The 24,544-nt window shown below is 44.0% G+C and overlaps 2 protein-coding genes across 10 annotated transcripts in view; both read right to left on the bottom strand.

The window, feature by feature from the left end:
• crebbpa (CREB binding lysine acetyltransferase a) overlaps positions 1 to 8,917 on the bottom strand; it is a 33,068-nt gene extending 24,151 nt beyond the window's left edge. For all 4 annotated transcript variants that reach the window (XM_079279477.1, XM_079279478.1, XM_079279479.1 and 1 more), the window contains exon 1: positions 8,149 to 8,917. In XM_079279477.1, the coding sequence (XP_079135603.1) occupies positions 8,149 to 8,236 (88 nt within the window). In that variant the 5' untranslated portion in view covers positions 8,237 to 8,917. The remainder of the gene's footprint in view (positions 1 to 8,148) is intronic.
• Positions 8,918 to 9,327: 410 nt separating this feature from the next.
• Positions 9,328 to 24,544, bottom strand: part of LOC306784468 (adenylate cyclase type 9-like) — a 31,426-nt gene continuing 16,209 nt past the window's right edge. Inside the window, exons 2-11 of one of the 6 annotated variants that reach the window (XM_079278473.1) lie at positions 20,925 to 21,124; positions 20,598 to 20,705; positions 19,792 to 20,066; positions 18,956 to 19,067; positions 18,338 to 18,555; positions 16,980 to 17,136; positions 16,118 to 16,266; positions 15,891 to 15,920; positions 14,719 to 14,998; positions 9,328 to 14,529 (exon numbers count right to left, since the gene is read on the bottom strand). In XM_079278473.1, the coding sequence (XP_079134599.1) occupies positions 13,453 to 14,529; positions 14,719 to 14,998; positions 15,891 to 15,920; positions 16,118 to 16,266; positions 16,980 to 17,136; positions 18,338 to 18,555; positions 18,956 to 19,067; positions 19,792 to 20,066; positions 20,598 to 20,705; positions 20,925 to 21,124 (2,606 nt within the window). In that variant the 3' untranslated portion in view covers positions 9,328 to 13,452. The remainder of the gene's footprint in view (positions 14,530 to 14,718; positions 14,999 to 15,890; positions 15,921 to 16,117; positions 16,267 to 16,979; positions 17,137 to 18,337; positions 18,556 to 18,955; positions 19,068 to 19,791; positions 20,067 to 20,597; positions 20,706 to 20,924; positions 21,125 to 24,544) is intronic. The other 5 variants (XM_079278474.1, XM_079278475.1, XM_079278476.1 and 2 more) reach the window with 5 other exon arrangements.

The following is a 24,544-nucleotide window of genomic DNA, read 5'->3' as shown; positions in this document are numbered from 1 at the left end:
GACATTAATGAGATAACATGCCAACTGGCTGCTGATCCCTGCAGCACACGACACAGAAACAAGATGCGGAGCGATAATAACAGCATCACTACTGGCAGACCAACGGTGTGCGACGCCAGAGAATCCAGCAGCACTCAGGGTTCCTGCTGGGTGGAGGAGGAATATTGATGTCGCACCATCCAGAGGTGTGGACATGATGCTGAGAGCCTGGGGAGCTAGGATTTGTTAGAAATGGAAGTGACTAAAACAGCGGAAAAAGATAGGAAATGTGAGCGCATTATGGCCGTCCTGTCCGACTAATTAATACGATTTGTGTGTCCTCGTTTGGGGATGTCACTTCGGCTTTGGGTACCATCTAATGTTTCCTACCTTCCTGACAGTTTACCGGGGTACACAGTATACGACGGTATCAAGTGCTGCAGGGATGACTCATTTTTGGAGGCCAACCCGAAAGTTTCCCTCGACAACATTTTTTGGGATTATTGCAGAAAATAAGCTCTGTGGCAAACACAATCATTCATCTATGAACAAACGAACAAATCACTTTTGATGTTTTGTTTATGTTAACAGGTGACTTTGAAGGATTTTCAACTTATGATGCAGAAAAAGAAAGATAAAATTTTGGGGACGGCCCACATTCATTACCGGACATTTCGGAACGTTAGTTAAGCGCCCTGTTGTGCTGCAGGCAACTGTGATCACAACTTTTGAGGTAGGCGGGGCACAAGTGGTTTTCAATTTGAAAAAGCAGTCACAGTGGAAGGTGTTGCCTGTATTTACCTTCATGACATGTCTGAGGTCTGTGAACAAAAAAAAAATGAAATAAAAAGAAATGCACAAAAAGTCACCTGTTGCTCTTCATCTAACAAGACCACCAATGGTTGGTTCCTGTTTTACTACTACTCTATTTTTAAAATGAACAGTAGGTTGCTTAACAAACCCAGCCTAACATGACTCTCGGGTTAAAATGCTAACTCAGTTCTTCAAAGTTCAGTTCGAGTAGTGGATAGATTTGTTCCTATCTTGAAATGACGCAAAGTGAGTAGAGGCCATGTTCAGCATGGATCAGAGACAGCACTTTACTGCAGCTGCACAGCTGAAGGTGGAGAGAGCTGAGGAATGACACTTTATCTAAAGTACATATCCGAATCAAATCAAGCTTATCAGTGATCACCATGAACGACGAACAGGGCCTTGGTCTTAACGCTACAGGATGGGAGATAACAGAACTGGGCAGACACAGTAAAAGAACCTCCCATCTGCCGTGTGCTGCTACTGGATGTCTTCATTGAGATTCAGTCAGAATCCAGCCTTTGATGAGGGCACTTGGCCTACGTACTTCCCAGAGTAAACACAGCCTTCCAGAGCCGCTGCGCTGGCTCGCTGTCCGTCCCTGGCATCAGGCAAGCAGGTGCTCCGTGTGGAGGAAGCTTGTTTAAGGCTTGAAGGGACCATCCATCTTTCCCTCCCTGGCTTCTCACTAACCAGCAAGCAGCCACATGGACGCTCTCAGATCAACAGCAATCAGTTTAGCCACATGCGCTCAAGCCTGCATTCATTTCTGAATGGACACACACACTCTGTGAAACCTGGCCCCCAGGCTGCTTGGCTGGGGGCCAAAAATGCAAAGCAATGTTTTGGTTAGGTCGCGTCACATGCAGTCAGGGGAGCCCCGACCATGGAAGGAGGGGGAAGGGAGACAGAAATGGAGTACTACGATTCTCTTCCTCTTTTTTCCACTTTCCTCGCTTCCATTTCTTGCTCATTACTCCTTACTTTAATGCTCTTCATTCCCTAACTGCCTGATCGACACACTGCTCTCTTCTTTTTGTTTTGTTGTAGCCCCTGTGGCTCCTGTCTGGGAGCTAGTGGCTATGAATACATGCTAAAGCCGCCCCAGCAGTAGTCCAGACTGGGGACGTCTGTCATCTTGCCCTAAGGCCATGTGTCTGGCTTTAGAGGGACAGGTGCAGCATGGCCGCCAGGCCTTTCACTTGCTGTTTAGTATCACACTACGAAGAACAAGACAGCCACTTAGAGCTGGGAGGGTAATCCATCCTCTGCTTTTGGTGGGGGAACGAGATCTGATGAAATGCTGTAGAGATTCCTTTTTTTTTTGAGAATCGTGGAAGATTTCACTCAATAAAAACTGAATTTCCATATGATCATGGACTCGCGAATTAGTCAACACTACTTGTCTAATATATGATAAAACTCCAGGTTTAAGCATTTTACACAAATCAGGCTTCAGTGAGTCATTGTGGACCACTGGAGTGTTGCCTCCATAGATAAATGTGTCAGCAACGCAGCACGCAAACCACAGCGGCTTTGTTTACGTTCCAGCTAGCAAGCCCCACGCCTGGACCTCACCGCGGACCTTAGTGCAGTCCGCCGGCCGACAGTTGTGCAGCGAGCAGGGCTACGTTTTTGCCGTGTCATCACCATTCATGTCTGTACAACCAATGTGTTTATGATTAAATTATTTACTAAAGCACACAATTGTTTACAAGAGACAATTTCATTTTCAAGGTTGTCCAGATTGACAAACTTAACTTTAAAAAACTCAGATTCTTTTCATATTGCGATATAGACAAAATCGCAGGAAAAATAATTAACTGCCATGACATCCAACTGTGGCATCAACAAAACACAGGTAGTGTAACATGTGCAACAAGAAAAACCATGTATGACAACACCAGCGTAAACACCTATGCATGTTGAAAAAGTACCGACTGATGGTGTAACTTCATCCCTTACTTCTACCAATGCCATAACTTCAACAGTCACTCACTGCTTTGCTGCAGTCCAGAAAAATAAGACACCAATGTCTTGCAATGATTTGGTCTCCCCTCCTCTTCTCTCTCTCTTAGAAAGTCGAGTGAGTAAAATCACTTGGACTATGCAGGTAGGCACACACACACACACCTTTGTATTTATCTCGTACTTCTCACATCGCTCGTGACACACACCGACATATCATCATTGAAACTAGTGGTGTAACGGATGGTGCGCTCTTCTCCTGCGCCGCGGTTTTTAGACTCCCATGAAAGTAAAAAATATTCTCAACTTTTCAGCGCCAGGCGTGAGTCGAACCGCACGACAATATCACAATTGACCGAGGCAGCCAATCAAATAAAGCAAGAGGCGCGCTTAACTACTTTACCACCGACTTCCTGTTTTTATGCCGGTAGATGTGGTAGGAACGGACATCGATACTAGCGATAGTTAATATACTTTCCTCCTCCTCATTGAACAACAGAGCAACGGCAGGAGCTCAATGTCCCTCAAAGCACTCCCTTTCTTCTCATCCGCACCAGGTTATATGCCTTTTATACCCGCTTAATTACTATGTCAAAGTGAAGTATCACATTTGTTGGAATGAGTAAGTCAAAATGTGAGGAGGTCAGGTCAAATGGGAATGCAAGAGATGTAATGCTTATCAAAGCCTAATTTCAACATTTTTTTCCCCAGCAACACTCTCACTCATCACTCACAGATGCAGACTGCTGCATGTGGAATCAGCTAAAAATGGCAATACTGGCGAATGAAAACAGATTGTATCATAACAAGGAAAAACACGCAGACACAAATTAGTCCAACCTGCAAACAAAGCCAGCTAAAAAACAAGACGACGTTGTCATCACGCTTCACAAGGAAGGGGCAAGTGGTGACAAAAGAGGTGTGATGTGTAGCACAACTGTGTCGGGTATATTTTTTTACATATCCCGTTGGTTGGGGCACACAAATAACACGTCTCAAAACCGTCAGACCCATTTCGCCATGCCGGTTCTCCCTTTTCACACAGCGGCAGAACAACTCTGTCCCCCCGTACCTTTTATACACAACAGCGAGGCAGAATAACACACCACAGGCCCACCTTGAGCAGGCTGTGTGAAAGGGGCTACCGACATGGCCGTGACCGACACATGGAGTTGAGCTCAGCAAGGCACGCATCAAATATTTACTAGCTGGATTTGAGCACACTCGCACGAGTATGCAGACACTCACCCAACCCATACACACCCTAACTTTGATAGAGAAAAGAGGTCCATTAGCTGAAGATTATCAGCCATTTATAGATTGATTCAAATGTAATTATGAAAGATACAGTAACTTTTAGTAGTGTAACTTTCCACCGTCGATTCATGATCCAGACTGATCCCCCCTCGCGGTTCAGCACACATGTGACCCGCGGATTAATTACACAGATAAACGTTAACCATCACAGTGTGAAATAAAGTTTGACTGATGTTCGCTATCCGCCAATATTCAGTAAAATATGCGATCAGGACGTCGGCATTTAAGCTTTTCTCGTCGCCGATCTCTGATAATGTTAAATCATGAACAACCAAGCCGTGTTTAGATTGAGGTTTAGAGTGAGGTTAGCAGCACCGCTAATGGCTAACAAACGACGGTTCTATTCGGTTACATTATGATGCGTTCAGGCTCTGTTCGGTGAAAATTAGTATTGCGCGAATGTAAATTATAACTTAATAATGATGTGTTCACATGTAGTCTCGTAAAATGTATTGTTGGTGAGAAACTTGAATAAATCCAGTTGTTTGAAGGAGATGTTTTCACATTAATATAAAATAGATATTAAAGAGATGAACTATGACCTGTTTACACTAGCTCTAAACACATAATACATCTTATAATAAATCAATAAAACTACTAATGACAAGATTTGTTTTAATCCATAAAATTAAAAATTTTTATATCCTCTCTTTATGAAGGTTTACACTGATTTCAGAGCAGTTGAAATTACTTTTAGGACAGATGGAGCCCCGTAGACCAGCTGCTATAATTAGGTAGCTCGGACTATAAGCCGCTACTTTTTACCCCACGCTTTGAGGCGTCAGCTTATTGTCCGGTGCACTTTATATACGGATTTTTCCGTAGCTTTTCTCCGCCACAACAACCGCAACTTCCGGTTCCGGTCTAACACAACATTTACTAGCTCCCGACACAGAACAGTTGCTACCAGCAACCCCTCTGCTACCAGCTGTTACTGACAGGGTCGCTACAATATGGATAAAGTACCTTTGACCTACCTCTCACTAGGACTGTTAACAAAAAAGGTTGAACGGCAAGATGCTTTTAACAGTACATGTCCGACTCGCTATCTTCTAAGCTAATTTTAACATTACGGCCAATGGGGAAATGCTAACCGCGATTAGCATTAGCGAATATATAATATATCTTTGTACATCTTTTCATGCAGACATACTTGCATTACAGACTAAGGTCTCTCACGGCTACCAAACGAAAAGCAATGAGGCAATAACTGTTGTTGCTCATAGCTCTGAATAGCTGTTGTGCTAGCAGCAACTGGCCAAGCCAGTTAGCCGTAAATGCTATTCAGAGCTATGAGCAGAGAAGATCAGCTTTTTCTCAAGTCTGCCAGTGGATCCTAACAGCCCGGAACAGTGTGAAAGAATCCATCATCACCAATGGGTTCTGAAAGGCTGGGATACTATGAGATTAAGGGGACAGCGCAATGAGGAGGACAACACAAGCTCAAGGGCGGATTTGCCCCGGTTCATGATGTGGTGTGTTCAAGGACCCAAATGCAGACTCGTTTTTTCTTCCCAGTTTTTTCCCCCAGTTCTACAAAACTTGTTCAAGAGTTTTTTTTGTGTGCGTGTTTTTGAGTGAGAGAAATAAATGTTTTGTAGAACAAGTTTTGTAGAACTGTAAAAAAAAAAAAAAAAAAAAAAACCGAGTCTGCATTTGGGTCCTTGAACCGGGGCAAATCCGCCCTTGAGCTTGTGTTGTCCTCCTCATTGCGCTGTCCCCTTAATCTCATAGTATCCCAGCCTTTCAGAACCCGTTGGTGATGATGGATTCTTTCACACTGTTCCGGGCTGTTAGGATCCACTGGCAGACTTGAGAAAAAGCTGATCTTCTCTGCTCATAGCTCTGAATAGCATTTACGGCTAACTGGCTTGGCCAGTTGCTGCTAGCACAACAGCTATTCAGAGCTATGAGCAACAACAGTTATTGCCTCATTGTTTTTCGTTTGGTAGCCTTGAGAGACCTTAGTCTGTAATGCAAGTATGTCTGCATGAAAAGATGTACAAAGATATATTATATATTCGCTAATGCTAATCGCGGTTAGCATTTCCCCATTGGCCGTAATGTTAAAATTAGCTTAGAAGCTAGCGACATGTTATGATGTTCATAGAAGACAACTTTAGTACTGTTGAAAGCATCTTGCTGTTCAACGGGGACACCTGCGGCTTATCTATGTACAAATTCTTTTTTCTTTTAAAAATCAGCTGGTGCGGCCTATATACCGGTGCACTCTATAGTCCGGAAAGTACGGTAGTCTCGATGAGAACGTGCCATTTGATAGATGTGATACATTTGCCGATCTACGACTTCAGATCTACATTCTACAACTTCATTGAAACGGGATTACAAAACATAATTTATCTGCACAAATATAAGACTTTTTATTCCAGATACCTATGTTTGGAAAGTGATATCTGCTGAATATACCTTTGGGTATTCACAACAGCAGGCCAAGTTAGTACTGGCTTGAAACAGCATAACGTTAAAGCTGCTTTAATCTATTTTTGCCCACTAAAGGGAATGTCATACGACTGGCATATTATGCGTTTACGGTTAATGTGTTAGAAAACCATTGACTACTTACACATGCAGCAGACACATCGATCGTCACCACTTATTTAGATTCATGTTGACACTTGAGAAAACTTTTACGCGACAGATGTTTGGCTGTTTTCAACAACCCCTGGGTTACTTTGTCTGTTGTTTAGATGGACACGGTGTGTACAATAGATTTGCCAGGGTTTTTAAGTGGAAACAGTTGCCTACAGGGTTTGATGGGACCAATTCACACTCAACCATACAGTAAATTTGCAAGCCGTAAAACCAAAACACTGAGCAACGAGAGAGTAAAAGTTAAGTGCCAGTGATCTCTGTGATTTTAATATCAATTAAACATTGTTTGATGCAGGTTTAACAGATTGCTTCTATGCGTTGCTTCCATCTTTAGGTCCGCCACCCATGACTGCTGTTGTAAAATTAGCCCCAGCCGTGTCTAGTAAACACAGTTTAGACTACAGGAGTAGTCTGGTGTTTGCGGCTACTGAGGAAATCAATTCCTAACAAACTAACAGCCAAGAAATAGAGTGTCACAGAAAACCATATCTTCATATCACAAAAATGACATGCCTGAAGTGTTAAAGTTCAGCAGATTAAATATTTACTGGACAATCACAGGTAGTCCATCACAACCAGGTTGGTCTGAGGGTTCATTGACTTGCCTATAGAGGTTAAGGATGCTGTGGCAGGAGATGACTGGGGTTTTGCCTCCGCTGATTCTTGTTTTTATACCTGGTAGCTGAATGAGCTCCGGTTTCAAACATCGCCTGCCATTCACCATTTTTGTCCTTCTCTCAGAGGCAACTACCGTCTTATCGTCACACTACACACAGACCTGAACACAATCAATAAAATGAAATCTCTCTTGATTAAATACAGGTGTTGTAAAAAGGATCCAGCATGAAACTCTGCTGAGCTACATTGTATCTCTTTTATGAGCAGCAGTATGTCATGAATTGACACCGCATCTGATCTTGACATAAGATAGACGTTGCATCATTTGAGGTATGTGATGAATCAGGGTGTGTGTCTCCATAATGCCATTAGACCTCTGACAGAAATGATAACTAAGGTTACAACTTACTACATAAAGTGGTTCACTGCTGTGTAGTAACAGAGTCACGCAGAGAAATACTCTTTGCAAACATCCAACAACTCAGTTGTCCGTGTGAAACAGTTAAAACGAGTGTGGTGTAACTTTACATTTTGTAAACTCTAGTTTGTGGATTGTTATATTGTCTCGAGTCGTAACCGCGTGGAGGTGTGATAAGGACTGTATTAGACTGCATTAGCACAAGGCAAGCTTACCTCATAAACTGACGCTCACCACAGAACCAAACCACAACACTGCAGTAAAACCACAGGAACTAAATACAACACACCGAGCTGACCTGGTGACTTTAAATTGTGCAGCATGGCTGGTCAATACATTCAAGAAACATGCTCTCGTGGCAAAGCCAACTATGTATTTGTATTTTTAATGTCACATTGTGCAGACAGCGTTGAGGCCTTTACCTGGTCCATCAGACGCTGACAGGGCAGGTGAAGTCAGCTTCGGCCGCTTAGAGTTGGGAGGTCCGACATCCAGCAGGTTTTCAGCCATAGTTGTTCTCTTGTCCGGATAGTTTTGCTTTAGTTGATGATGATTACTTTCTGCCTGGTAACGTGTTTCCCGGTTAACACATTAGCAGCCTGCTAACGTTAGCTAAGTGGCTAATAGCTAACGTTAGCTAATTGCCTGCTAGCAGCTAGATTACCTGTTAGCATTAGCTGCTCCTCTGCGAGTGTCTTCTTCAAAAGAGATGCAATAGCGCCCCGCTTCGCCACCGCCATTCACCCCATGATAATCCAACACCCAACACCCACATTATTATCGTTGAATACCCCGAAATAAAATATCCCCCATGAAAAAAAAAATCGAAATTCAAAATGCAAGTGTAATAAAAGCAGGCGGACCGCTGCGCTCCGGGGGAAAGGTCGTAATTTCTATATGTTCAAAGTGCCCATTTTGAGTGACGTCAAATTTCTTCATGCAATAATTCCCGCGAAGCTCCACAAAAATGCACAATTGCATAAAAATGCAGTATTTTTGCAAATCGTCTCGAAAGTCACGCTCCGGTCTCCGCTTGCCCACACGGTAAACAAGACCGCTGCTGAGCGTCGTCAGGGGCTGAATCGCCGCTGAAGGGGAAACCAGATATACGGAGCGGGTTTTGCCCGACGACCACCGATCCTAGTCCCGTTTTTTCGCACAAAATGTCTCCGAGGCGATGTTAAGATTTCGTTTTCTGGGGAAGGACGTTGTCATATCGCGGTAAGGATGCTCGATTTTCTACGTAAAAACCAGTGTTGGACCGAAATCCTAATTCAGAGCCACGACAAGATGGCGGCTGTTGATTCCTTCAATACAAAAAAGTTTTTTTCTTTTCCAGATCGACTGTGGAGGGGGAGGGGCCCCGCTATCACGCCCTACGTGAAGACACCGCTCCTGTGCACCGCTGGGGGCGCTACAGCACCGCCGGAGATATTTAGAAGCAGTTCACGAGTCAGAGCATACATTTAAAAATAAAAGTACATGATAGTTATTAATATTGAATTCAACATAAATCCAACATTCCAAAAAAATATTTATTTATTAGATTAATACATTCAAAATAAGTTCTGTGTTGCATGTTATTTTATCATTAACTCATGTAAGTTCTGGCAATGAATATTTAGTCAAATCTACTGAACTGACAGGTTATTATTGACAGGTTTAGAACTGTCTTTCCTAAACTTGGCCAACCACCAATGTGAATATACCCCGACTGCCCATGTCTCCGATTTACTTTGAATTGCAATTTTGTTTTGTTTTTAAATTTCTGTCTGATTATCAGGCTATGGGTTTAAGATGAATTCATTTCCTTTTAATATTTCACAGTGCACTCAACTGTTCTCTGCTTGGAGATTTATTTCTCTCATACTGAAAAGAAGTAATACAATTATATCAATCACGCTTACTCAAACAGACACACATTGAACCAATTTGATAATATGTGTTGCTTTTTCATTGTTTTCTGGCAAAAATCGGACACATGCACATGTATAAAATAAAAAAAATCATATGTGACATAAAATAACTGCATATGTACAAACACTGAGTGCTTTGTGCAAATGTGTACAGATTGCGATCATGTGTTGATAAATGATACATGGGTAATGTGCACAAAAACATGTATAATACATCTCATTCATGAACATAACACAAATACACAAAGATTTTAAATCAAACAACGGTCAAATGTTTGTCCCAGTGTAATTTAAAACACTACGGTTTGAATTTATAATGAAAACATGTGGAGCTGTCACCATTCAAATGAGTGATAGGCGATGCTGTTTTGTTGTGATGATTTTAACAAGTGCTAATAAAACACTCTCTCCCTTATTTTTCTGTCACAAAGCAGATTTACATTTCTTTAACAAGAAGGGATGACTGAATGCCATAAACTTCTCAATGTACAAGGCTGTTTTTTTTTGCATTTTTTAACTGGAGCGCTGGACCTCTAAAGACACTCCTTTCCCTCTGCCAAAACTAAAACACTTGTCATCCACATCATTAATACACTTTCAGGGAAGGATACAATCCAAGGTGATTTAATCCTTAAGTGAGCAAAGCACAGCGATTTGAAGAATCCCTTTTGTTGGCAGTACATGCTTATTGTTCAACATAAGTGTAGAAATAATTATATTGAAATGAAACAAAAACAGAATGATAGTATGGTGCAGAGTCAAGACTCAAAACGTAGTGTGCCCCCCCCCCCCCCCCCCCTCCACTGTATCACAGATAACAGAGCCAGCAGTGTTCACTTTAATATTGTATTCATATGTGCGTACAGATGTGCGCTACTGGAGAGATGGTGTGCCCATCAACAGGTGGAGCCCCGAATCTCAAATCTACTCTGGCTAGTTTCTGTCGCTGCTGTGCAAACTCGGGCTTTGGCGAAATTTCCTGAAAATCCCCACGGAATCAACCAACAACGTGAGGCAGACGGGTAATCTGACAAATTCTCTGTGAAAAAAAAACAAGAACTTCCCTTAAAAACCTTATTTTGCCATCTGTTTCCAGAACTTTGCATGGTATGGTTTATTCGGTTTGTCAAACTTGAGCGTGTTGAGAATATGCATTAAATTATGAATGTGGCCGTTGGAAAAAGCAATGACAAGGATTTGTGTCAACAGAGCAGATCTCGTGTGGCTACGTTTGTGTCTTCATTTAGTGTGACAGCTTCTGGAGAAACTTCTTTGGATGTTAACGCATTCATGCCACTAATGTGATCACGATTACTTGATACAAATAATCACAGCTCACACACGCTGATTAAACATATTCCTAAATTCAAAAGGCACTGGTTGTGTATGATTGGAGTGCACTAGGGGTAAACAAAGCTATGGATGGAGACGGCTACATAATTAGGGATGGTTCCTCCTCATCTCTGTCTCTAGAGCTTTCTTTTCTCCATTTTAAAGAACGCAACTAAGTGTGTGACATTGCGCTACAGATAAGGTAGCAACAGCAAAAGAACAGTTTAACAGTGGCCATGTAGTTGATTGATTTATTTTTGCATCACACTACAGGGATCTTTTCTGTGTTATTGACTTGGAGTAGAAATGAAATATCTCTCTCACACACATACACCCAAAGTACAGGGGAGAAACAAGTGCTCGAAGGAGTAAAGTCAAAAGCATGAAGTGAGCAAAGAGAACTACAGAGGTGCCCGCTGTTCTCAGACTGAAAGAAAAGGAGAAAGAAAAGAAAGAAATATGGAATTTGTCAAAATAAAAACCTGCACAGCGAGCATCATTTCCTCAAACATACAATCATAATCTGTCCTCATTATGAAAACAGCATGATAAAAAAAACTTTCTGAAAACCAAGATACTCAAAAATATACAGTCGTACTTTTTAGGAACCACAAAACAATCAGCTAGTTCAGGTTGCACTGCACCTATAGATCACTCAATTAAAGTGGCACCATTGAAGTATCTTGATACAGCAGAGGGCCCCCTCCGTATACAGGCTGTGACTGGATGAAGTGAAACCCCTTCAACAGCAAATCACACAGCTAAAGGCAGACGATACTTAACTGTTGAATACATCTATAGTGATGACTGACCAACGTCTGTTTGTTCTTCTGGCGATGAAGGCAACGACTGGAACTAAATTTGCGTGTGAGGTTTTAAATAAAGCACTGTAGAAACTGTGGTTGATCTGTGTCAAACTCTCCCCCCTCGGTTGGCCACCAAACGTCTGGTGTGTTTTTCTTACGGTTAACAAATTCCACGAAAAAGACCAGAACCAACAATGAATCGATGACAATCAACGAGTATCGTCTGTGTAGTCCGAGTCTGACATATTCCTCTGTGCCTTCGAGCTCCGTTGTTGACCAAAAACTAATAATAAAACATATCAATGAGCCACATCGTTGCACTGGGTGTCATGTTCCTTCATTACAACAAAAATGGGCTCTTTATTTTCACTTTGAGTCAATCCCACATACTCCATCCTGCTTATTCTTGTTTGAGAATCATTTCCTAAAAACCACAGGGCCCAGGAGCACCATGCTGCTCTCGGGGTTAGGTCCGATTTTAAATGGAAATCCCCTCTCTCTCTCTCTCCTCTTATTTTCTTCAAGTCATCATTACTCTTTGCTGTGATGAAAAAGACATAAAATACCCCCGAACAAAATAAAATCCAACAGTGCCGACTGTTGGGATTGTGTTTCATACTCAAAAGACACATCTCGGGTGGAGTATCACTTTAAGTATATTTAAAGTGCCTTCCTGCTTTTGTGACGATCTCACTTTTTAAAACCACCTTTTCGTCCCAATCTATATTCCCTTATCTGATTTGATTTTGTGCTTTTGATTGTACTCGTTGTGACAGACAAGAACTCTCTTTCAATGTTCTTAAAAGCTCTTTCAACATTACCATCAAAGACATTAGCGGCCATTTGAATGGCCACTTCACGTTAGTAACTTCCGAATACAAGTGGTCGAGAAAACACTGCGCAAGACATGTGCTTAAAATGTGCATTTAGCTGCTACACAAACTAAAATCTATGCAGCGTGCTTTGCATGTCTCCTTTTACCGAGACTCGAGCACAAATGAATACTGTATTAAGCCCTCAAGTCAAAGCAGAACACATCAATTAACACTGCGTCATGTGATTCCCTCATTCCTCCCATAGTTCCCTGCTCAGCCCATCATGCTGCACTGGCCCTGATATAGAATCTAAAATAATTTTCCCTTAAGTGAGGTCGAGACTTTGATCAAGTTAAAACAAATGATATGGCACAACAATAATTATTTTTCTCAAAGAAATATTTGCATTGAAAATAAAAGCATGGAGTAAGAAACCACAGCATGTTCCGCAGTCTAAACATTGTTAAAACTTTGTTCAGTAATTTATATTTGTTCATTCACCATTCTAGTCCTGAAGGCACTTCATAACAAAAATGAATCAGAAAATACACCAAGAACAACACCAACAGTCTTCCTTCCCTCTGAACCCCTTTCAGCCTTCTCCCCCAATACACTGCTGTGCTCAACACAGGTCTAACCCACCCCGGTACGTAGGCCGCATCACCATCAAGGACATCAGTAGCCATTCTTACAGCCACTGTTTGCGTTAGAGTGACAGACTCCCTCTACACCATCCGTGCTGAAGATACTTCAGCGATGCCTAAAGGGACATCCTGCACCTGCAATCGGTCCCGGAGAGTCAGACAGCAGCCGGGGCAGCGGGGGGGACAGAAGTCACAGGAAGAGGAGAGAAGGGATCAGAGACGAGCATAAAACTCCTCGTTGAGTTTTGATAGCTCGTTGGCCTCCGCCTCTTCCTCCTCCTCCTCCTCCTCCTCCTCCTCCTCCTCTTGACGTGCGAGAGGAGCAGGCTGCACCTGGGAGGGCTCTTGCGCGGCACCGGGCTCTGGGCCCAGTTCGGAGTGGGGAGGGAGGTGACGGTCTGTGGCAGCGGACTGCCCAGGGAGGTGCGGAGGGTCCCTATATCCCTCTTCCCTCACCCCGGTGGACTTTGCTTGGACAGGCTCAGGCCCTGCTCTTGAAGGCCTTACAGCACTTTGTGGTTGAGGAGTGAGTGTGGAAAGAAAGGAGGAAGAAGGAGTGGCAGAAGAGGGAGGAAGAGCTGCTGCCTGGGCAACAGATCCCGAAGTCATATTCAGCGCCGATGTCATGGAAGGCAGTCCGAGGCTGGCGCCCAGCTCCGTTCCATCGTGATATATACTTTCCCCACTTTTGGGGCACAGAAAGGTCCTCATTTGACCTTTGCCCTTAACGTTAACTGTACCTCTATAGTCAAACTCTAAGCCCATGGCACTGAGCACAGCATGGCTCTCCTCGCTCACCTGCACCCGACACTCCACCCCGGTGGAGTCCATGCGGCTGGCAATGTTAACCGTGTCCCCCCAGATGTCATAGAGCAGCTTAGTGGTGCCAATGACCCCCGCTGTCAGCGGGCCGTGGTTAAACCCAATACGGAGCTTGAAACCAAAGCCCAGCATGTTCTTGTTGAAGTCGTCCAGGACGCCCATCATCTCCAGGGCAAAGTTGAAAAGTGCCCTCAGGTGAGCGTGTGGACAGTCATCCTCATTCTCAGCCAGCTGCCGGACATTCAGTCCAGACGCGGCCATGTAGGTGGCCCCGATTGTCTTGATCTTTTCCACGCTTTTGAATTCGGGTTTGCGAAGGAGCTCGTCAAAGTCTCCAATTAGCTCATTGAGAACACGGTAGCACTCTTTTCCGCCCTCGTAGCTTTCTTCATAGAACTCACTGAAGTTGACAATACTGGCAAAGATCACGCCCACACTGTCGTGATTCTTGGAGTAGCTCTGGGTCACCTGAGGAAACAAGGAAATGTGTTGGAATAGTTTGAACTCTAAAACGGGCTTATATTTATGATAGTGATGCTACAATGTTTATAATTTAAAATGTTTATCTTAAGAGACTAAGAAGAATTACAAAACAAGCAAAGGTATATGGCATTGTTCTGATATTTCTGATATTTCTTTTTCAAAAACTACAAAAACCTTGAGCTGGTCAGCGACATGGATGGGGATGATGTTGCCTAGTAACCACTCGGCCTGGTCTCGCATCGTCTGGATCTTGAAGCGGTGTTTTTCAGCCTCTACATTGCCATGGTAATGGAGGCGGTAGCTGACCTCGAACTCACGGTTAAGGAACCAGACCAGGAGAAGAAGCAGGAAGAAGGCCAGGACAGCCTCCGGGACCAGAAGCTCAAGAGGTCGCGGGGGACGGTCAGGTGTGACGAATGCTGAACCACCATCACCGGATGTGGAGATGTTCAGTCTGAGCGAGAAACAGAAGAAGAGTAAGAGTGGTTCAAGATGAACATAGAAACAGCAAAACACAGGGAAACAGTTGACAGGATAAAGAAGAGAGATGAGATGGAGGCTGGAGAATTCCACTACCACTATCTGAAGTGAAACTACACGAGGGATACAATGATCTATTGATTATATCGTCTACCCAGATAGAAAAAACTATCATCTGCTTCATTTACAAAGCAAGGGGAAGTACATTGTAGTGGACAATAAAGATGAAGCACTGATGAAGTGTAGTTTCTCATGTGAGTTTATTTGTGATCTGAAGACTTTAAACAATGCACACACTGGAACCACAAGTGTACATACAAGCATTCTGAACGTAAGGAAGGTTTGAAGGGTTATTTGTCCTTAAAAACCCCACCACAGAAACCTCATGTTCCCTGCCGGTTGACAGACGAATAAAAGCTAAAAGAAATACCTGAAGGCGTGCTGACTGCAACATTGGCTCATAAAATGATTTTGTTAGAACAGCAGTGTGCTCACGAATGATTCAAGTAGTGTTTGTATCCTGTAAGCCTTAAGAAGTAGCTGCCAATCAAAATGCTATCATATCATATATTTAAGTATTTTCCAGCCCCCTCTCCTACTCTAAAGTGTAGTCAGCTAACTTCTGGCTCTGGGTTATATGACTCATTTCCACCGCTATTGACATTTAGCAGCCATTACTGCTGGTGCACACAGGGGGAGACAGAGGAAGAGAGAGAGAGAGAAGGACAGGTGAGTAAAGAGCAGGAAAGCGTGAGATTGAGTAAAAGCCAGACAGAGCTGCAGTTATGAAAAATTGGAAAAGCAAGCAGTCGACCCTTCAAATGTCACTCATCCATCATCCCCTTTGTTTCCACGGAGACACTCACCCATGAACTGGCAAGCTGTTATTACCGGAACTGAAAGATGAAGAAGAGTGGTGTCAGTCAGAAGAAAGGAACGGTCACACACAAACACACACACACACACACACACACACACACGAACGAACATAATGCAGTTGATATTAAATCCTCTTTTCCTGGCTGAAGAACAGGAAGTTAGAGTGATGTAGTACCAAAACAACTGGGTAAGTCACAATGTAACACATGCTCACCTGTACCTGTGCAAGGGGCAGTACAGCAACAGCAGCAGGGCGACCCCTGTAGCAGTGGCCAGGACCGAGCGCATCCAAAAACTCAGCTGACAGAAGTTACAATACTGGATGATGGCCAGGATGGTGGCACAGCACAAGAACATGGTCACCTGGAGAAAAGGGGCTCGTCATTAAAGCGATTTAACAACCCAACTAAGGACTGCACCGTGAAAGCGAAACAGAACAAATACAGTTTAGCCCGTGAGGCCGCTGCTGTGTATGTGTGTTGAGTAGGATTAGGGTTCACTAAATAATCCACATTGTGGAAAATGTAGATGTCAAATGAATTAATTAACAACCCTCCGTGAGACTACCACTTTGATCTGCAAGCCCCGAAGAGATGTGGAGGGGTGAGACAGAAGGGGGGGGGGGGGGGGGGGAATCCCTGAAAAACAAGGCATCAAAACACCACTCATCTTTCAAGCAGCCGTTACCTCAAAGCTGAAAAGAGAGGATCAAACTTATACAGATGGCCTTGAATCAAAACAGCACAAAAAAACGCTGTGAAGTATGGCTGCGCTCAATCTTCTCACATGCAGGACTCAGAGAAGAAGAAATGTCAACATCTCTGGTGCCAAGGTCCACAGGCGAAGCCTCCTGAAGCCTCTGAGCTGCTTTCCTTCTACAGTTCCTGAAAGGGCTAATGCCAGCTAACGGCTCTGCTGGCCTCCAAGGATCTCTGGCTTCAAACCACCATGGGCAAGATTTCAAACTGCCGACTCCTCTCTGCTTATTTTGGCTTCAGTCAGTGAGGGCAATAGTTAAATCAGCTAAAGGACCTTTCCAGTTTTTGATCCGACCACCCACCAATACACATGTTTACCTGAAGGGGCAAGCGGCTGCAGGTGAGGTGGGACAGGACAGAGATGGCAGGAAGGGAGACTAACACAGCTCCAATCACGTGACGGGGGACCCATCCAGAGACCACCAGCAGCAGGGAGCGGGTACAGTTCATCACCTTCTCCAGATAGAAGGCCATACTGCAGCAGAGGAGAGGAGGACATTGTGTTAGGAGGAGACAGCAGAGGACGACTTTCCAGCAGCACAACCCAAAGCATTGTCAGTTCTTTCTAAACGACGCCAAAATAAGAATCAAGAAAAACATGACCGAATAAAATAGTCACACACAAAACAGTAAAGGAAAGAAAAACATTATCTTTCGCCGTATGACTCCACCCCTAAACCACAACTGCGGTACTCTTAACGATCAATAATTAAGAAACATTATTAAAACACAACTGTCCAAGTCCCAACTAGAAGATGAAGTTTATTGCCCTTTTTTTCACATAGCAACAAGTAGAAATTAATTTCTTTACAAATGTTCTCCACATCCATAAAACACACCACAAAATACATAAAATACATCACTTGAAATACTGGAAGCTTCAAGTGTTGTTTTTTTTGGTCTGGAACTCTACCAGGTAGCAGGACGTCGTGCCAATTTCTGAGCCAATACTGGTCCTTCACAAAAAATGGACAATAGACAGTCATATCTGACAAAGGAAGTTCATTGATTGTGGTGTGGAAGCCAACCACCACATTAAATAATTTGTTTTGGTTTCAGTGGAGAGTTGTGGTGCAATGGGACGGTCAATCAGTGGTTTTCAATCCTGCGCCACAGCGGCCCAGGAGATACCGCGGGGCTTTTCAATATGCTAACGTGTCTCCTTGACTCTTTTCTTCGCCTCCTCCCCACCTCGCCTCCTCTCCTCGTATCTTAGTCCAGCCCACGAGAGATGCGTGCGGAGGAGGTGAGGAAGAGAAGCGAGAAGAGGGGAGCCGAGACTACAGGCACTTAACAAATGAGACATCGCTGCCTGAGAGCCTGCATCTTAAAGCGACGTCAATCAAATATGACGTGTGGCGCTGATGCATCAGCTATCCTTTCTTTTTGTTATCGCGCTGTACTTTATGATCTGTCAGATGAGCATAACAAAGTTCATGACAAGTCCTGCCATGGTTTGAGATGAGTCAAGGCCCCATAATGTGGAAGATCCCCAGAAGATCCGGGTATTTTTTTTATCTAAATCCGATTTGGAAACAAACACTTCGATATCATTGGGCTCTGATGGCACAGCACTGACAACACAACAGCCTAAATTACACTTCAGACGCTTTTCCATCCCGCCAGGAAAAAAAACGACACACACAAAAGCACACTCACACACACTGCCTCCTCACCGTATGGAGAGCACCAGGGAGGCCAGCTCCAACAGGCCGGCCAGGGGAGCCAGGGCCAGGGCAGCGGCAGCTGGAGGACCCACAGTGGCTGGGCTCACCAGAGGTGGAAGGAAACAGGCCAGTGTCAGGGCCAGGAAGACAAAACAGCTGAGAAGAACGTCCAGGAAGGAGCTGAAAGTGGAGCTCGCAAATGTCTGCACTTGCACCAGGTTCTTCACCTGGAGAGGACAGAGGGACGGGAAACTGAGGACAGCAGTGGCTCAGTGTTCTGAGAAATCTGTGTTTGCAGCAGACAGTGAGCATCGCTGCAGATTGGCATGAAATGAACCGAAGAGGTTGAACGTCAGTGTTTTTGAGCTCTGTAGTAACACTGGTGTAACAGCAGGGGGCTGCAAGGCTGCGAGGTCAAAGCAGGCCAAGTGGAACTGGTCCTGTGAGTGTGACAACGTGTTGCACTAATGTGACATCACTTTTCTTTTCTTTTAAAGGGGGGGGGGCGATGACACACAGTCAGACACAGGAACAAAGCACACTATCTATAAACCCCTCGACTGTTGTTCGCCCAAGAAGTAGTCTGAGGTCCGTGCTGCGTGAGGCAATGCTGAGTCTTGTAATTACAGTGTGTACCTCCTCCTTGTAGCTGCTGCGATAAGCCTTTTCCAGAGGTCTCTCTAGGAAGTTGAGGCTGATCTTGTTGATGGGTGGCTTGAAAAAGTAGTCCTTCATCAGACTGTGAACCACAGGGAGACAAGACACAATATCAGGGAATGTGTTTTTCCTCAGAAAATCTAATATTTCTGAAAATTAATGAACAACAAATGACAAGATTTACTTTTTCATCTACTTTTCCAGCTGCTCTACTTCGAGTGGATGATAACATTTTGCCGACGGGATATTTCAACCTTTTCTGTCTACAGTGACATTGTTTTGAGGGCATTTTCAACCCTGCATTTCTTAGTCCAGTTGAATCAGACTCCGGTCTGTGTTCCCGCTGGGTACAATTTGTTTTGGGCAGATCAGAACACACCAAGCGTACTCTGGTGCAGCCTATTCTGTGCCCTCTGAATGGAGAGGTATCAAGTTATCGTAGGACAATAAGTGTGAAACATTTGCTTTCTATTTCTACGAGCACCCTGAGGACTTTCTGTGTGGAGTTTGCACCGTTGTCTCAGTGTTCATTTGCGTTTCCTGACATGCAACATGTGAGGGTGAATGTATCTGTCTTGTGCTATTTATTATCCTGGTGACTGACTGGCAACTGGTGTGGATAGGAACACACATTGAAATGGTGAACATTATGTAGAGGTTTGAATAATTCATATAATTCAGTTAAAATACTCATGACCAAATGGATCCCTTCACCCTTATTCACCCTATAACCCTTAATATACTAAATCAGTCACCTTGAGTGATGTTATCAGTTCCTAAATTCTACCGCCAACCTCTTTGCTCACCTGTCCTCCCTGATTACATCCACAAAGTGGGCGTCACTCTTTTCTCGGGAGTTCTTGGCGCGCAGCTGGATCAGAGCGGAGTGATCCATCGCTGTGCCAGCTGTCCCTGTGCCACCAGTCGTGCCTAGATTGGTGCCAGTTCCCGTGCTCGTGCTGGTCTTCTTCTCTTTCTCCTGAAGCATGTCGCACAGGGAGCTCTGGCTGGCTCGCACTGGGTCCTCCGACGGGGGACTGAGGAGACCGTTGGCTGCTCTGGGACTGTGACCTGGGATGAACTGGATCAGGGTGAGACGGTGACGTAGAACAAAGAAGAAGAGAGGGACACGATTCAGAATATGGAGGAGAAGAAGAAGCAGGAGAGCAAAGAGAAAGCATGGACGTGGGATTCCACTGCCTTGATTTTCTCATCGTGCCAAGTTTGAAACACTTCCTGCACAACGTACACTGGGCCTCGTATACATTTCCTGGTACCGGTGGCAGCCCTGCCGCATTTCTTTTCTCTTTTCCATTGTATTTTGTACTTCCTCATACCGACACTAGCTAGCAGACCACATCTGCTCTGAGCATCCCGGCCAACAAATATATGTGTTGTTGATTACGCTATTCTGATCTGTGTGATGTTAATGTGAAACACATTGGGTAGCTTATTTAAAAAATAGAGATTATAAATTGTTTTGAGATTTTAATATTGCATTTTTAAGACTTTTGAAGGACTGATTCAAAGCATCTTAATACCAATCAAGGCCTTGTTTTCAGATGTGTTCATTCAATGCCTTTAAGGATCTGCAAGAACCCTGGTGGTGTACCTTGGCACCGCTGGTCTTGTGCTCCTCCTGGCAGCCGTTCAGCACAGCGACATCTTCACCCTGCTCTGCCCCCGAAGACGAGATCACACCACGGGACACAAAGGGAGGCTAGAGAGACAAAGGGACAGTGGTGGGAGAGGTTGACAAATTAAAACATATCAAACAGAAGCACTTTGAGATATAACAACACTTAAATGGGTTTTCAGCCACAAGGACAGTCATCATAATTATCTTTCTTTTAGAAACTAACACAAACCATCACAGAATAAAGAGTAGAGGCATCTATCTCGCTGTTCCACCCTCGACTTTTACTTTCTTCTGACTTACCCTGGTGCTGTCTGGAGGTTGGTGGGGCAGCTGGGGCTCAGCGGCCTGCGCTCCACCTGGGATGAGGTCCGGCGTGCGGGGCTGAGAACAGGAGGACAGGCTGACCCCAACCAAATCTCCGCCCGACAGCCCCACCTGAGAACAGCCACACTGCGCCTCGAGCTCCGACTTCCTCCCTGAGATCAGGTAGGTTTTTAGCCCTGAGGAGAAGCACAAGCAAAACATAACGTTCTTGGTTCTCTATGCAATATTCAGAACATTAATATAGCATCAAACAACTATATTTAATGTAAAGGTATGGTGGAGTAATGTTGTCCGGAGCAGAGAATGAAGTCACTCTGCCGCTGTGTGTGTAATCCGACCAGCTCTGATTTGTGGACATAGTTGGGCCGGCCTCATGCTTTTAGTGCATGTAAGTGCATGTGAGCGTGACCAACTGGTTAGCTCTTCACTGCGCTCAGACGGCGGTCACGGAAGCGTAGCGCCCACTCTCCGGTTTCCCCCTCAGGTAAACGCTGTCAGCACTGTTGTTGTTTCTGTTTGCACCATTAGGGGATTTAGCATCTTTAGCTATTAGCCAGCGACTCAGCCGTCGGCATGTTGAGAGACGTGTGGAGGCACTAAAACACACAATTTTGTATTAAGCACCTTTAAGCGAAGGGGGGAAAAGAAATGAACTGAAGCACATAAAAGAGAGTCAGATGCTCCTAAAAAGAATCATGGCTTGATGGTGATGCAATCCTTTCAATAACACATTGGGCTGGATCACCACAAAGTAATAGGCAATTTGTTTCTGCCAAACATTCGCTGGGCAACAAATCCTCTAATGAGAGGATTGCTGCATGTTACATCCGTTTACTCTAATCTGATGCTGAAACAACAAGTCAGTCTACAGGATGTTTAGGGATTGTAATTTCAAATTCAAATTCTCTGGTACACATTCCTAACCTGTTGGTTATCGCTTCAAAGATGCTAAAAAGATCTTGTGTTTCTTTGTTTTGGATAATTATGATATAACACTTTTGTATATTGAGACTAAATCTCAACACACACACACACACACACACTGAAAAGAAGGTAATGTAATACTGGGTGTTTCACCAACTATGTTTGCACATCAGCCCAGAGCTCCGGCCGCCTTCACACTAGTGTAGGGCCAACAGGGAAATACACAAACAGTGGATGAGAGTAGTGGCCCACAGCCAGCCGCTATCAGCCTGTCCAAACACACAGTGACCTGGCTAGCTGGCCTCTCTGTTCAAACAGCTGAAGGTGCTAACCCTGTTAGCACGTTGATGACGGACGGAGTACCCAGGCCATAATGGAACCTGGTCCAGGACTCTTTATGGGCGCCCTGCGTCTAACCGATTGTCTGTGTTTGATTTCACTGTTATGTACGCTGCTTTCCAAAACAAGACTGAAGCCAATTGTCTGTGTCTTTGCTCCCTACTGCAGTACATTCCTCACTCAGTGAGCTGTTAAGTATGTGAGATAAGAGCTTCCAGGACAAATATACAGTGTATTAATGCATGCCTAGCGCACATGTCTAAGATATTTTAAAGATTGATGTCATATTTTATCACCGCAAATGCAGCTTTCCAGTTCACAAACTCCAGTTGGCATGTACCCTGGAGATATTTTCTATAGTTTGGAAATGATCTGGAGTAAATGAGCGCATGTGGCTGTGAAAAACGTATTTGAATATAAAAAAAGGAAATGTAAAGTCATGTAAACAGTTATCGCTGTCCCGTTCTGACAATAAAACATTATCTTTGAAGCATGGTGTGAAAAAAAAGGCTTCATAATCAAAGCGAGGAAGATTGATTCAGTGAAACTCCTCATGACCTGACTTTATGTCGTGCTAACCGACATCATGCAGTTTCATTTTCAAAGGAAAAGCGATGATGCGATGACGTGTCAACCTGTGTAAGTGTGACTGATGAGCATCCGACCCATATGTGAAAGCATGTGCGTCAGTCTGATGCCGAGTGCGTGTGTTCATAAGTCAATTTGTGTACTACAGAATGTTTGCAACATTTTTTTGTGAATCTAACACACACACACACACACACACACACACACACACAGAGGGGCCACACTCCCCCTCGTGTCTGTCTGTCTCTTCTCAGACTGGTTTTAATATCTCTCCATCTCTTTAGATCCTCCCTCTCTTTCCTCTCCTTTTACTGCTTTTCTTCTCTCCACCTTTTACAATTCATACTGAGTCAGTGTAATAGAACTCTAAAATACAATAACAATAATTTCTATAAAACAATAATAAATAGTCGATTTTGTAGAGCAGCAGCTGTATCGGTATCACTGCGTCCACTCTTGCTGCAGGGCTTCTCCAACCTGCTACTCACAATAACAGTTCCAGGGATTCATTGACGTGGAATTAGACGAAGAACTTGCCTTTAAAAAGTCGAATTGGTCACGTCAGTGGCAGAACTAAAGTCAAATTCAATGATTTGGTGTATGATTGATTCATGGATACGGGCTAATCTGCAAATATAAAAAGATACACCAGAGGTTAAGTTGGCCACTGTGAAACCAATGGGCATGACTGAGTATCACCACAGCTCTCTGTTCTGCTTCCCTGTCTGCATAAATAAAATTAGTTATGAATGTGTAACTAACAATGAACTTATCTTGGCAGTCTGGAAGCACCGTGTGTCGTGTTCCGAGCCCTGGGACAGTGTCGACTTGGCAGACATCCTCGGCCCGCAGGCCAACAACAGCCATTACTTCGGGTTAGAGTCCTTTGCCAAGCGGGCGACAAAGACCATTTATGAGATCTCAACCCACACTCTCACACTCACACTCACACACACACACACACACACACACGCACACACACACGCGCGCAGGTCCACTGCTGTGCTCTGCCTACCATTAGCTCAGAGGCATGACTTGTGTTCCCGACATTATCCTGAAATCCAAAGTCAGTACATTTTACTGCACAAGAGGTAAATAAGTTAAAAAGCTGATTTTGCTTCCTGTAATGTTTGTCTTATTGGCAACTTTAAAAATCAGCGTTCTGTCGGCCTTTTTCACGACCGACATTTTGAATTGTCAGATTCGGAAAAGCAATAAAGATTCTACGTTCTATTTAAGTGTCCCGTGAAGCCAGGGAGGTCGGGACAGGGTGCTTGAGCCAGAAAATGGCCTGCAAGCTTTTCAGACGTGACTCGTTACAAATAGTTCACTGATTAAAGCACTGTTGGAATGTCAGTTAACAGGATTTCACAAAGGTTTTGTGCTAATTTGTTTATTAAAATGCTTTAGACAGAGGAGGTCTTAAAAACCTTGACTTGGCTGGCAAAAAAATGTCGAATTGTTTCCAGGATATTCAAGCTTTGTTTCATTAAAATGCATTTACTACTTGACTTCTTTCTTTACAGGGCTTGTACAAAGGCAGTAAAGGACACCATGAATGTGAGATATGAGTTTACAGTAAATTACAATCCCTCCTCAGCATTGTGGCGGTTGGTTTATGGAGTTTCCCTGTTACACTCGTTGGCTTTTTGTTCTTCATCGTACATTTAGTTTTTTTCCGCCCTCCGATGTTTCCGAGAACACAGCGTTGAGCGTAAACACCTTCGTGCGTGCTCACGCGCCAT

Source organism: Melanostigma gelatinosum, assembly GCF_949748355.1.
Source record: "Melanostigma gelatinosum genome assembly, chromosome: 11".
Taxonomy (NCBI): Eukaryota; Metazoa; Chordata; class Actinopteri; order Perciformes; family Zoarcidae; genus Melanostigma; species Melanostigma gelatinosum.
The sequence above is the reverse complement of the archived record's forward strand: the minus strand, read 5'-3'. Positions and strand labels throughout refer to the sequence as shown.